Source organism: Sebastes umbrosus, chromosome 4, assembly GCF_015220745.1.
Source record: "Sebastes umbrosus isolate fSebUmb1 chromosome 4, fSebUmb1.pri, whole genome shotgun sequence".
Taxonomy (NCBI): Eukaryota; Metazoa; Chordata; class Actinopteri; order Perciformes; family Sebastidae; genus Sebastes; species Sebastes umbrosus.
The window spans coordinates 28,547,458-28,562,638 of NC_051272.1; the positions used below are offsets into that span (position 1 = coordinate 28,547,458).

At 41.9% G+C, this 15,181-nt stretch overlaps 1 protein-coding gene across 2 annotated transcripts in view; it reads right to left on the reverse strand.

The window, feature by feature from the left end:
• Positions 1-827: 827 nt before the first annotated feature.
• Positions 828-15,181, reverse strand: part of LOC119486184 (solute carrier family 45 member 3) — a 43,060-nt gene continuing 28,706 nt past the window's right edge. For both annotated transcript variants that reach the window (XM_037766079.1, XM_037766078.1), the window contains exons 3-6: positions 11,921-12,111; positions 11,160-11,823; positions 6,658-6,923; positions 828-5,893 (exon numbers count right to left, since the gene is read on the reverse strand). In XM_037766079.1, the coding sequence (XP_037622007.1) occupies positions 5,450-5,893; positions 6,658-6,923; positions 11,160-11,823; positions 11,921-12,111 (1,565 nt within the window). In that variant the 3' untranslated portion in view covers positions 828-5,449. The remainder of the gene's footprint in view (positions 5,894-6,657; positions 6,924-11,159; positions 11,824-11,920; positions 12,112-15,181) is intronic.

A 15,181-nucleotide genomic window follows, 5' to 3' on the forward strand; every position in this document is an offset into this window, starting at 1 on the left:
CAATGACACATCAGCTTGAGCAGAGGAGCCAGCAGGGTGCTGGAGAAGATCAGGGTTCAAGACCTCCAGCATCACGCCCTGCTGACGGATCCTTTGGGTGACCGAGGCCCGGAGTGGCATTTTTAATGAATTATCTTTTTTTTTTACACTCTATACGTCATAACCCGTGCGTTTCCCACATGGTGCATTCGTGAGAACTACTATGGAGGGGGGGGGGGGGCAAACTGGAGAGGCCCGTCATGAAATGGCACACATCGTCAGCATGCCATTCCCTTGCAACATGAAAGCCTCTCGTCTTTTCCATGTAATAGATAATGCCAGCAGCAGCGTGCCCATGCGTCAGTGGGGCCGGCGCAGTTGCGCACCAGCAGGTTGTTCCTCTCTCGCACACATTTCAGTTCCACGAGATTTCCAAAGGATGGCACCATTTCCAAGTTCATTTACTCCTCTACAGCCTCTCTAGTCTTTAGTGTCTGTACACCAAACTCCATAGAGATTTTTGGGACATTTTACGCGACAAAACACTCACTTCAAATTAAGAGTATAGCCAATTAATATGCACTTAATTAAAAGTGTTAATCACAAACAAAAATGAATAGATCAATATTAAGTAATATTTTAAATACTATAAGGCAATAATAACCAATGATGAAGAGTAGCCAATCAAAATGCACTTAATTATAAGTGTTAATCACAAACAAATGAATAAATCAATATGTCATATTTTAAATACTATTATGCAATAATAACGTAATAATGTAGCCCATCCGTTTATTTAATATTGAGAAGGAGAATGTGTGTTCATAAAATTAGGCACGGACAACATCTCATTAACAATGCAGTTCTTTTATTTTGTATAAAATCTACTTGGTAACTGCATATTTATACACAATCTGATGGATGTATAATGGAAATGAAATACAACTTTTTTGTTATGGCTAAATGCATTTATGATAACACAGGTGACTGAACTCTTGTGACAAAAACTGCGATTTAAAAACACCTGATCAATCACATCAAAACGCAATGACTTCTGGCCTTAACACAGTCGGACCATTGGCACTTTTTATGTCTGAAATTAAACAGGACATTTGGTTGAGAGCAACAAGGACTGAAAACAACTCCACCCATCCAAGTTAAAGAAATCTGTGGTGTTTATGTGTCGAGTTTAACAATAACACATATCTCAGATAAGAAGAAACAAGTGGTTATATAAAGCAAAATGATGGATTCTTATTTTCATCAGAAAAAAACACACAAAGCATCTCAGTTGTGTGAGAGGAATAAAGTTTTCAGCTGATATGACCACAGGGGGGAACTTCTGATAACTTTCTAATCTGCAATATGCTCTGTGGTATTCTCAATGCGACAGGATAAAGTGGGTAATGATGAAATAAATTATAGTTTGATGATGCTTTTATACCACATCTATACAAATAATTTATCCTTTTCACAGAAACAGCCTTCACCTTTGCACCCATGAAGGATGCCAATAGTTTAAAACGTGCTATTTTGTAATAAAAGCATAATAAATAAATACATATGTACAAAAAAATGTTTGAAAAATGTACAGGCACTTGTAAAACAACCTTTTTATTTCCTGACACTCCAGCTACTGCTAGACAACATTTTCATGTGGATTTTGGGGTGACGAGGAGTTGCTTGAGTGACAAACAACTCCTCCGTCGTTTTTTACTTCTCTCATGCTGAGCGACACCTCAGGCAATAAGATCCTTCAGGACTATTTGTATCTGCTGAACCTAATTCATCACCTCTCGTGTAGGATGAGACAACCTGGATATAAAATGCTCAAATTAACTCACTTAACCGGCTGCGAAAACAACCAACCGGACGATTTTAAAAGCTCAACTGAAGGCCACAATACATTGTAACATAGAGCATCATAAGGGCCGGGCTAAAGTTTATTATAACTGGTGTGAAAAAACTGCACACACTCGAGTCATATCACTTCTCATTAGCCTCACACTTAAATATTACTCATACTTTCTCACTGTCTGTCCTCCATGTTATGTATACACACACAAACACACACACACACACACACACCTCAACTCAGCATCAATATACAGCGCCTACTCTCACATCGTTTTCAGTAACCAAATATTTCCATTTACTGCATGACTTTTTCTTTTTGGTCTTTCAGGAATGGGTGCTATGAAGTGAGCTTCCATCAAACATGTTTACATACAGCGTTATGTAACAAGCCCATCTGGATGTCCTAGATTGTCATTTGAGAACACAGTGAAACATGAAGTTTTAGGCAGCAGGCAAAGTGTTTTATCAGTGGTATAAGGAAGGACAGGATGGGACACTAAAACGATGTACTAACCTGAGACGACTGTCCTGATCAGAAGCGGAGTTGGACAGGATGAGCAGACTAGATTAGATGCAATATTTCCAGTTTTAGTAAACAGCTTCATTCTTAAAACCACCACAGTCTATAACCTCACCTCAACAGGTTGCATAACAAAGGTCCCATAGGGATATACAGTCAATTTGTATACAAAATATTTACAGTAAAACTGTTCATTTATGAATAGATGACACTAGATGGGGGAAACGCAATATGATGGGGCGCGACATCAGAGTACAGCTGAATTTATAAAGGGGTCCACAATCAAGGTCAGTTTACTTGTCATGGAGAGAAGCCTGTTGTATAATTTCCTCTGTGGCTCTGGAGGAGCTTTGTGAAGTCTGAGAAAATAACCCTGATGGTGTCATAGTGACGTCATCAGGGTTATCTCGAATTAAGCCAAGTTCACACTTAAAGACTTTCAAAGTCGTCAGATCGCAGTAACGTTCACACTACACAACTTGCTGTCTTGTAATTGGGAGTATTGAAGTCGTTGTGGTTTTCACACTTCATGACTGTCCGGCGACAGAAGGTCGCACACTACCCGATGAGGTCTCCAAACTACGGTTTGTCACGAAAACACACACGAGAAATACACGGTAAATGACGTGATACAGTACGCGAGACGCATTGCTGATGCTGTTGTTGGCACGTGTTTACAAAATAGCCCGTTTCCAATTTTTTTTTTACTATTTATTCCTCTAGGTGCAACAACAACTTTGCTCCGTGTTGCAAATGCAATACATACAGTAAGTTCCTCTTGTTACAGGCGACCCCTCCTCCCAGTTGTCCCCTCAACCCATGCCTGCGCTCTCATTGGCTGTAGCTCGTGGCCGGAGTCCCCGACAGGGTCCAGATATTTAGCATGTTAGATATCTGGAATGTGTTTGTGAGTTATGGGCGAACCTCTCGGCTTGCGTCTTTGAGCAGCTCACACATGACGCTCGAGCGCCAATCTCTGAGCGGCGAGCCAACGAAGACTGGCCTCTGATCTGGGGCCTTTGTCAGGGAGCGGAAAATCAGGGCTAAAGTCGTGTAGTGTGAACTACGCATTAGCCTAAAATAGTTCAAATAAAAACTGCATTACAAACTGAGGGCGTGGAGTTTAAAAGATGATGGCATGTAACAGGTAGGGAAGGTCTAATCATGAGATGATATAGAGTTGTATCATTGGAAATGTAGGCAAATACTTAATCACTGGAGTACCCCCTTAAGTGTGTTTAAGTCCAATGGTCCCACTTCTACAGGTAAAACACCGCATTAATCTATCCATTCTGTCGTTGTGAAGAAAGACAGGCCCGTCTCAATAAGATGACGACTAGTCTCCAGACTGGCTTAGTGATGCTGCAGATGAGTCTCTACAAGCTAACACTGTGTTTAAAGGTAGGGTCGGTTATGCTGAGAAATTAGCAATAGTACACTAGATTTAGAAAAAATAAATCCAACCATAAAACCCAGCCCAGTGTTGCCAACTCTTTTCCAATGAAAGTAGCTCGCACCACTAGCTCCAAAAGTCCCAAAATCTAGTGAGAAAGTCGCAAAGCTGGCATCACTGACAGGCCTTCAGGCCTCCCTCCAAAGCCACTCCCCCAAAATCATCATTATGAATGTAAACGAAGAACAAGGCTAGTGTTAGTAATGAACGCGGTCAAGCTTGTAGCTTATGGAAGACTCACAATGGGCCTTTCTCAAACCGGACACTCCCCACTCTGTGACAGAGTGAACTCCATTTGTAGTCGCACTGAATGAAGCACCCTTCTTCAAGGTGTAGGGTATAAATACAGCGGCAAGCTTTGGGAAAAACTTCCCTCTCTCCGACGGCAATTGTCGTAACGTTTCGTAACCATGGTTTCGTATCGAGCGGAAGGGATGTGCAAAGGTTCACAGTATTAAAAATAAAATGCTTATGCAACATACAGAGAAACTAAAAATAAAACGTACTCCCGTACTTCTGTGGTGGTATTTCGTTTCTTTTTTTTGTAAACATTTTCTCATTTTTAACTCTGATGTTTATGAGCTGCTTGGTTTTCACTTTATAATCAAATGAACACATCTACCGTTTTCTAGACTAGACAAGGGAAGATTTTATCCTAAATACAATGCAATCTTAAGTTGTTAAATTCACTTTAGTTTGAGCAGTTTACATTTGTACGGGTAGTTGCATGGAGCTTACATTTGTACGGAGCGAGTTCCACGACAAACACGAAACGCCGTTGCACGTGGCCAGTAAGTCTGCATCGATGCAGGCTTGCTGTTGGAGGGTTATATAACCCACTTCCACGGAGTGGAAGTAGTTGGGGAGAGAGTGTATGGGGTGGTTTGAGAAAGGCTCAATGAGTGCACGGAGTGAGTGTGCGCAGGCAGGCTGGTAGGTAGACAGGTAGGCATCAAATAATGTCATTCGCGCTGAATGAAATGATTGGACAGGATTATTACAGACCTGCGACAGCTGCAGATGTCAAATTAAAAAATGATTTTTTTAGTAAGAGCATTTAATTTATTGATTGCTGTCGGGATGTAATGAGAATGTCAACAAATATAACAAAAAACTGTATTTGAACAGCACTACCGACCCTACCTTAAAACATGTTTTGAGTACAAAACAGACTGTACTTTTAAAAATTGTGGATAAGACCATTTAAAAAAACATTAAAATGTTAGAAGGTGTGTATCTGAGGTGGATGAGTTCTACAGTAAATCTGTTTGTGGTACCTGAGGAAAAAGATGAAGGGCAGGAAAGATGTCACAACAAAAAGAGAGATTTCTATAGAATTCAATTGCATTCAGTAGAGAGAGTACCACGCCTGACATGAGCACACAGTTGGTGTTGACTCTTCAGGTAACGACACAGAAACTGCACATCATTGGCAGATATCACGTCTCATGGAACATTTTCTTTTGTTAACCACTTTCTCTCATAACCTGACACACACTTCCCCAATGCAATGCTTTGATAAAAGCAAACACACGGTACTAGAGCAAGGCATTCTGGGAACAGTAGTGCATTTTTGAGTTCCGCCCGTGGAACCTGAATGATTGATTATTTGTGATTCCACATCTTTTTGCATCCAAGTCTCAGCTTTTGAGGTCCTTTTGTTCAAAGATGATTTGACTGGCCAGATAGATGGCGACGGCGCCGAAGATGACCGAGCAGGCCATATAGGCGGTGACGGACTGCGCGAACTGAACGATCATGCCCATGAAGAGGGTGGGGAAAACCTGAGAGAGGAGGAAGGTGCTGTCTAAGATAGCAAAGTCCAAACCCACGCCACGTTTCTCAAACCCCGAATCCACCTCCTCCTGTTCGGCGCCGGCGGAACTGTGAGATGAGCCATTCTGGCTGTGTGGACTGGGGTAGTACTCGTAACTGTCCTGGCTGAAGAAGACGTGACCGTTGGGAGTCCCCGTTTTGTGGTTCAATCTGCCCTCCTCTTCTGCAGGAGTCAAATACGCAGAGTCCCGCTTGGTTGTAATACCATTTTTATGCACACTTTGGGTTTTCCTTTTTGGCATATAGACCTGAAATGAGACAAGAGTCAACTTATCAATCATACAGATTTTGTTAACACACTATCATTGTATATAAAGTAGGGCTGTCAAAGTTAATGCATATCGCGTGAATGCAAATTTGTTTTAACGGCACTATTTTCTTTACTTTCGTATTAACACAACTTGCGAATTTAAGGTTGTAGGTTGTAGCTAGGGTGAAGATACTGATATCATATGAAAGAACAAAACTTAACAAATTCCATTGGTACCAACCATGTCATACTAGCTTGTCGCTAAGGAGGTTAAATAACGCTCCAAACTTACGCTTAATTTTGGTGAGGAAAAGGGGTCCCTTGACCTCTGACCTCAAAATATGCGAATGAAAATACGTTCTATGGGTACCCACAAGTCTCCCCTTTACAGACATGCCCACTTTATGATAATCACATGCAGTTTGGGGCAAGTCATAGTCAAGTCAGCACACTGACACACTGACAGCTGTTGTTATCTGTTGGGCTTGAGTTTGCCATGTTATGATTTGAGCATATTTTTTATGCTAAACACAGTACCTGTGAGGATTTCTGGACAATATTTGTCATTGTTTTGTGTTGTTAATTGATTTCCAATAATAAATATATACATACATTTGCATAAAGCAGCATATTTGCCCACTCCCATGTTGATAAGAGTATTAAATACTTGACAAATATGCCTTTAAGGTACATTCATTTGCGATTAATCATGATTAAAAATTTGAATTGATTGACAGCCCTAATATGAAGTACTTTACTTACCTCTTTCTCCTTGTGGTAGTGGCAGGTGAGTGTGTAGGGCAGAGTCTGCAGTGTGGCGTACGCGTAGCCAGTAAGGGACGCCATTACAGTGACCAAGACCACACTTTTGGACAGGCAGATAACCAAAGCAGAGACTGTGAAGCTCACCATGCTGCTCATGTAGACCCACCGTGAGCCAAAATGGCGAACCAAACGACTCATGACCAGGGAGAAGAAGGTTGAGGTAGCACACTGCAGGAAGAGGCCCAGGCTGCCCATACGGATACCTGAAAGAAAAGAAAAATATATCTTCGAATCCATAAAACTCATAGCTTCTCTTCTATATCCTCTGTAGATGACTCAGCTGTTGTTGTCCATTCAGAAACGAAACAATTTTCCTTTTATGGCCAGATCTAGTGACAGATGCACAGCATGCGTGATTGCCAACCCCATGTTTAAACTTGAAACTGTGATGCATTAACAGCTATTTGGATGAGCTAAAACACCACTGTTTGCTCAGGCCCGTAAACACACAGGCGCAGATCCGGTTGGGGAGACATTCACAGAGCTCTGTGGCACGGACAAATTGTTTGGGATGACTGACTTGGACCGTCACAGACAGCATTAACCTTAGATAAATCCTTGAAAAACCAGAGAGGGCGACACACACTGTCCGGTCCTTGTTTACCGAGGCAACGTGCCCCTTGGCCCCGAGTCTGGCCCAGTCAGCCAGCCAGACAACAGGCATTTGGATGAGGTCTCCCCACCTGACCGAGGCAGAATTTAAAGTTTAAACAACAGAGAAAGAGTTGCAGACTTGGATTAAGCCAAATTAGATTAATTTAAATTGCCTGCTGCAAGGTGTGTAAAGGTTTTTAATTCCAAAATAAATACATTAACAGTATGGTCTATTAGTCAGTGATAGGTTTGACTATAGTGATGCATCATGTCCTGCATCTGATAAAAACAATCTCAACCCTCAAAAGCAATGTGACACCTAAAAGGAACAGTGTGTAGGATTTAGCAACATCTAGCGGTGAGGTTCAGCAAGTTTTGTGTTGTTAATTGATATCCAATAATAAATATATATATACATTTGCATAAAGCAAGCATATTTGCCCACTCCCATGTTAATAAGAGTATTAAATACTTGACAAATCACACAGAGCAGATAAATAATGTGTGAGAAATTTGAGATTAATCGCCATTAACTATGGCCAGTCATGCAATTAAATATTTTAATTGACTGACAGCCCTAGTTTCCAGTAATGACAACATTTTTAAGACATTTTTGTCAACTATGGGATTTTGTTCACTGTGGGAAAATTGTTCCATTTTTAATAGTGCCCCCTGTTTATCCTCATATTTATTTCACCCCTTAATTATTTTTACTTTAGTACTAATCTTTGGAAGCTGGAGTGACGACATGTCTGGACTGCTATTTATTTCGGCCTGCTATCAGCCTGATCTCTCAGCCTTCTCTCAGTGAACAGTGTGGGTCACAAGTTCAGCAGCAGAGCAGAGAATCACTTATGTGAAAGGAGTATGTGGATCATATTACTCCTAGAAAGCAAAGCTGCCGAGCCCACTTTACAAACACTACAGAAGCTAATGAGGACCGAAATTCAAGCCCTGCGAGATATGGGCCCGAGCCAGAATGCTACAGAATCTGTGCACAGGAGGACTGCTGCACCATGGGAAAATGTCTGTTTCTGTAGTACGAGCTTCACAGAGAACTACTCTGCCTTGCAATCCTTCCTGGTAGGAAAGATGATCACAAAAACAAAAGTAGTTACTGTTAAAACAATGATGTAAAAAAAAGTCAATGCAACTACAGACAAAGCAGATTACCTTGATGCAGAGGAACATCTGTAAGCTGAATGATGGTTTAATAACAGCCGCTGGGTTTCAGATTAAACAAACGCAGCTCAGACAGATCTCAGAATTGTGTGCTTTGGCCGTCTACCGGACTTGAATGAACATGTTCTTTGTGCGCTGATTCCTTGACATTAATTCTTTGTGAGTGCGACATTCCTCGTGGTCCAGCGAGCACAGGGAGGAGAGACAGAGGAAAAGTAAAAAAAAAAAAAAAGTAAACAAAGTAGGGGAGGGAGATAGAAGTGGAGAAAGAGGGAGGAGGAAAGAATGTGGATAGAGGGATGAAAATGTCAAATGAAAGAGGGAGAATGGTGTGAGGTTGAGAATGAAGATTAGGGGATGAGAAAACAGGTGGACGGTAGTAGGAAAAGGGTTGATAAAATGAGAAGGGAAGCTGAACAGAGTTAAGTAATGTGAAATAATGGCAAAGCAGAGGAAGGGAGAGGCATATGGTGTCAAGATAGGAAGTCTGGCAAAAGAGTAAACAAAAAGAGACTTAAAAGGCACGGCCCACTATATTAATACATCTGCAACTTGTGATGGTCTGCCTCACATCTGTTTACCTCAGCGTCATTCTTCCCCTTTACTGTTCTTTCTCAAACACTGTCTGGTAAAATATACCAAAGACAGAAGTCTCCCTCTTTCAACCCTGACAACAGATTTGGTCGGGTATATCTAAAAGGTTATATTTAGGTAGAATCATACAGCTATGTGTGTATTTGTTATCCATTTCTAATGTGCAGGGGTGGGAAGAAATACCTGAAATTCTTTGGATTGGCTTGACATTGGCTTATGTACCCAAAGGATTTACAAAAAATGTTCACCTCATCTCATGTAACGTCTTTCGTCAGAGTCTATGTTAACGGCTGGTCTTTGCTGTATGTGTCCTATACCTTGACAGGAACCTAAATGAGGACGGCAGGAGGGCGTGAAGGCATGCAGGAACACAGGCTCAGTCTCTGTCCTCCACCTGTGCCCGAGGAATGCGAGTGCATCCTGCCCAGCTGTGACAGCAACAGCCAAGATGGACCCTAAGCCAGTTTATGTGGACAGGTGGTTGAGGTAAAGCCATGATGACAAAGGTAGGAAATGTCTCAAGTCTCACTAGCGCAACAGAATTTTGTTTCATACTATGCTATTGGTGATTTATTCTCGGTGATGTCATAATGTAAAGAGTTTTAGAACTAAATCAACATGAAGAGATTAATGAAGGCACCATCTCATAATATCTAGTGTGTATACCACAACTTACTAGGGCTGTTTATTGGCAAGAATCTAGCGATATGATACAGTATGTATCATGATACTCGGGTTTTCCAATTCAATATATTGCAATACTGTTAGTAAGGCGATATATTGCGATTTATGAAAAATCTAATTTTAAGAAAACTGTCATAATATAAAGACATAATAAAAACATAACTCGGTCAAAACCGAGTGTATGGCTGGACCGTGTCTGGTCAGTCTATGAATTTGTGGCTAAATTGCTACACAAATAGTCAGTGGTCATGTCTATAATGTTAAATCAAGCGATACATGTCCACCAGGTCCAGCGAGGACATCAGGGGACGCGCTGCTCCACTCAACTGGTCGTTCAAGCTGTGACATATCCTATCGAGGAATGTACTTGATTGGTCCCTGGTTTTCTGCTTGCTGTTTCAAACAGGAAAAAACATGGCGGCCTGCTTATAAATTTTCTCCGTCTAAACAATCCACCATCTACTTCTGAAAACATTTGAAGCGAGAAATAGGCTATGCCACTGCTGAATCTCGTTTCATTTTAGAACTATAACGTTAGTTTGACAGCTTGATCCAAGTTTCGTGAGCCGGACACGTCGCACTGGACGGGCTTATTTACATAAAGGACTGTTCCCTGCCCCTTCATTTTGAAAGAACAACGGCCAATGAGGAAACTCCAACACTTGGCCGACCAATCGTATGACTTCATCACTCAGTCACTCAGTGACAGACTTTTGCGTTTGTAGGGCTGGCCCTCTGCGGTCAAGCCTAAAAGTCACTATGTGAAATGGCATACTATGGGGACTAACATCATCACACATAAATACAATTGGGTTCATTGGATCCACAAGAGTCTCAGCTTTACAGTCATACCCAATTTATGTAATTACAAGACTGTTTAGGGACCCCTGTACGCAGAAATATTCAAATACACCATTTTTAGAATAGGAAAAATAACACATTTATACTGCATTGAAAAAACTGCATGGTTTTTGTCCCAAACTGCATGTGATTCTCATAAAGTGGGCATGTCTGTAAAGGGGAGACTTGTGGGTACCCATAGAAACCGTTTTCATTCACATATCTTGAGATCAGAGGTCAAGGGATCCCTTTGAAAATGGCCATGCCAGTTTTTTACTCGCCAAAATTTAGCATAACTGTGTGGCGTTATTTAGCCTCCTTCGCAACATGGAAGTATGACCGTCAGCTTTTTAAGAGGTTAATTAAAAATCGATACAGTGTTTTGGAGAATCGATACAGTATCACAAAACATAATATCACAATACTCATGTGTAAAGATATTAAATACACCCCTACAACTTATGCATTTAGGAAGATTCTTTTTGAAGACAAATGAGCTCATACAACACATGACATTATTACACTGTACAAAGAGGAAATCTGACCTTCATCGTATCTTTGCTTGGACACACTTCCTGGTAATGCACTGGGCACGCCCTCGTACAGGCCCTCTCCCACAAAGTCTGTGTAGAAAAGCATAAAAGACATGACCGCTATCCAGCTGCAGAGCTGAGCCACGCACAGCTGTCTCATCACCCGCGGGACGTGGCAGTAGCTCCTGTAGATGGCCGGCGTCATGGACCAGCATGTTCTCAGCAGGCACAACAACGGTCCAGACTTCAGCAACCTCAGCTTGCACTTCAGCAGGTAGCAGCATGAGCGCGGCACGCCGCACCGGCCGGCTTCTATCGTGCCGGCTCCCGACTCCAGTAAAGATCCAGACCCCGCCAAGCCACTGCTGGCACACGAGGGCTCCTCGGACACCTTCATGGTGATGAGCAGGCTGGAGATGAAGATGAGGGTGAGAAGGGAGAAGAGGCACTCGGCCTGGCCTCCTAGGTAAACAGAGAGCAGGCCACTACTCCAGTCCAGCGCTGGTAACAAATAGCCCACGCATCCTCCCAAGCTGACCATGAAAGAAAACATGGCGAAAGCTTGGCCGCATTCCTCCTCGTCCCGGTACAGGTCCGACAAAAGCGCCTCCAGCGGTGTGAAGCACACTTGTCCACAAAAGTCAAGGAGCCCCACCCCAAGGATAAGGAAGCCCACCTGTAGCAAATGGTAGAACACAAGTTTGGTTCTTATCAGGGGTGCTTCGTAGGTAGAATTCACCAAAATGATGACAAACAATAAACAGGTATTGTACCTGGAAGGTGCGCCCACCCCAGGCCAGGCGTGCAGCCAGTACGTCAGCGTGGGGGATGATGAAAAGTGCCAGAAGGACTCCTAAAGACAGCAACCAGATGAAAGGCCGTCGTCTGCCATAACTGCTGTTGCAGTGGTCACTGGCAGAGCCAATCAGAGGGATGAATATGAGGCCAAGCACTGGACCGATACCTGTGGACAGAGTCAGGGATACACAGAAGAAGTCAGAGACAACACTGACAAAGAATAGAATATGTTGATGATAGGGCTGTCAATCAATTACACACAAGACTCACATTTTTATCTGTTCAAAATGTACCTTAAAGGGAGATTTGTCAAGTATTTGATACTCTTATCAATATGGGAGTGGACAAATATTCTTGTTTTATGCAAATGTATATAGATGTTTATTACTGAAAATCAATTAACAACACAAAACAATGACAAATATTATCCAGAAACTCTCACAGGTACTGCATTTAGCATAACAAAATATGCTCAAATCATAACATGGTAAACTGCAGCCCAACAGGCAACAACAGCTGTCAGTGTGTCAGTGTGCTGACTTGACCATTAGTTGCCCAAAACTGCATGTGATTATCATAAAGTGGGCATGTCTGTAAAGGAGAGACTCGTGGGTACCCATAGAACCCATTTTCATTCACATATCTTGAGGTCAGAGGTCGAGGGACACCTTTGAAAATCGCCATGCCAGTTTCTTCGCCAAAATTTAGGGCAAGTTTGGAGAGCTATTTAGCCTCCTTTGCGACAAGCCACAAACTAAAAATCACAAGTTGCATTAATGCGTTAAAGAAATAATTGGTATTAAAACAAATTTACGCGTTAACGCGTTATTGTGTTACTTTGACAGCCCTAGTTGAGGACAAACAGCAAAGAGGATGTGGACAAAGTAGAAAGACATCCCGACAACGTTTGACACAGACTGCATAAGAGGAACAAGGTAATTTCCTTCTGAAACACTAACACACTGAAATCCTTAAATCACACATTGCGTTTCCACTCCAAGCAGATTTTCACAATATCCCAGGCCAAAAACACAGGTGTCGATCAAATCTCTGTTCAGATTCTATGTATGGTTGACTGTTTTCTTTTCAGCCTGCTTTCTACCGGTCCTGCTGCCCTACCAGGGAGTGAACAGCATGTGCCCCCCTGCCAACATTGCTGACTGCTGGTGATGGTTCCTACAGATGGCGTGCTGCCTGAAGGTAACCCACCCTCAGCTCATGCTCCACACGTGGTCGGGTCTGGCTAATTAGAACACGCCATGGTACACGCGATGTTTTGCATACAGACACGCATGCAATATCGAAAACGACCCAATCTCGGGGATAGAGTTTGACATTTAAAAAGGAACCCTGTGGAGTTTTCATTATAGACCAGCACAATTGTGTTTAAATGGATGGCAAATGGACTTGCATTTATATAGCACCTTTCTAGTTTTCCTACCACTCAAAGCGCTTTACACTACATGTCAGTATTCACCGATTCATTCACACATTCATACACTGATTGCAAGGTGCCAACCTGCCCATCAGGATCTAATCTAAATACTCATGCAGACACCGATGGCACAGCCTTCGGGAGCAATTTGGGGTTAAGTATCCTGCCCAAGGACACTTCCACATGTGAACTGGAGGAGTCGGGAATCAAACCGCCGACCTTCTATTCCATTCCAATGTTTCTCATCACTTTGTGTGCGGCCATATTGTGAATTCATCTCTGTCCTCCTTCACATGGTCGTAAAACAGAAAATACAAACAATACAAGGCCCATCATGACAATCCTCCCCATCTACAACTGTAAGACTTATGGTCTCAGACACACTCTTTCCACCTAGTAGCTGCTCACTACTCTCTGATATACTATACATCACACACACACACACACACACACACACACACACACACAAAAGCATGCGATTGAGGCTGTATGGAGTGAGCAGCCAGATCATGTTGATGTTCTACCAGACAATCGTAGAGAACATCATTAGACACTGAATTACAGCATGCACAGTATAATGCAACTGAAAAGCAGGCTTGCCAGCATGCACAAAACAGCTACAAAGGTAATAGGGAAGAAAGACTACGAGCCCATACAGAGCCGGTACGAGCAGGCAGTCATGAAACAAGCAATCATTGCAGATTCTCAACAGCCCCTCTTCTCTGAATACGAACTTCTGCTATCAGGAAGAAGACTCTGTGTGCTAATCAAACCACTTGAAGCTATCATATCAAATTAATTAACTTTTTTATTAAAATAAAGTGTATAAGGGCTTAAAACATTACAATAGAAGTGTATGATGGCCATTCACATGCTAAATTATATCTCATTAAGTTGCTACAGCAATTTTTGGGTTGATACCATTTGTTACACAGATTTGGTACTAAATTTAATCATTTTTTACCACTCGAGACTTGATAAAAATGATCAATAATCCCTCCAAAATACCACATTATGACACCAAGACCTTGAGGAACACCATAGAAAAAGCCATGCTGCGATTTGGTACTTTTGACATTTGGAGATTTCTGCAAGAATAAAATTTTTCATTGATTGGATGGCCAGCAATTCTGTTCTGGAAACTGCTCAGAAACCCCCTTATTGACAGTCTACCTAGGAAAGCCATCCATCCTCTGAATGCCTTAGGTCTGTAGTTTGTGGCTATAAAATTTCATGAGGCTGCAATTATCCTAGAGGTCACCACAGGTCATTTTATAAAGTGAGGTCAAGTTTCAAAATGGTCTCACTACAATGAAATGGCTACTATGGAGACTAACATCATCAAACATAAATACAATTGGGCTCATTGGATCCACAAGAGTCTCAGCTTTACAGTCATACCCAATTTATGCAACTACAAGACTGTTTAGGAACCTCAGTATGCAGAAACCTTTTTTTTTTTTTAAATAGGCGAAAATAACACAATTATACTGCATGTAAAAAAACTGCATGGGTTTTGCCCCAAACAGCATTATTATCATAAAGTGGGCATGTCTGTAAAGGGGAGACTCGTGGGTACCCATAGAACCAATTTACATTCATATATCTTGAGGTCAGAGGTCAAGGGACCCCTTTGAAAATGGCCATGCCAGTTTTTCCTCTCCAAAAGTTAGCCTAACTTCGGAGTGTTATTTAACCTATTTCCCAAATTGTTAGAATGTCATGGTTGGTACTGTTAGAGAAATTATCTAATAAACAGTCTCTGGTCATTCAGATAAAAGAAGCAAATACCATTTATTAA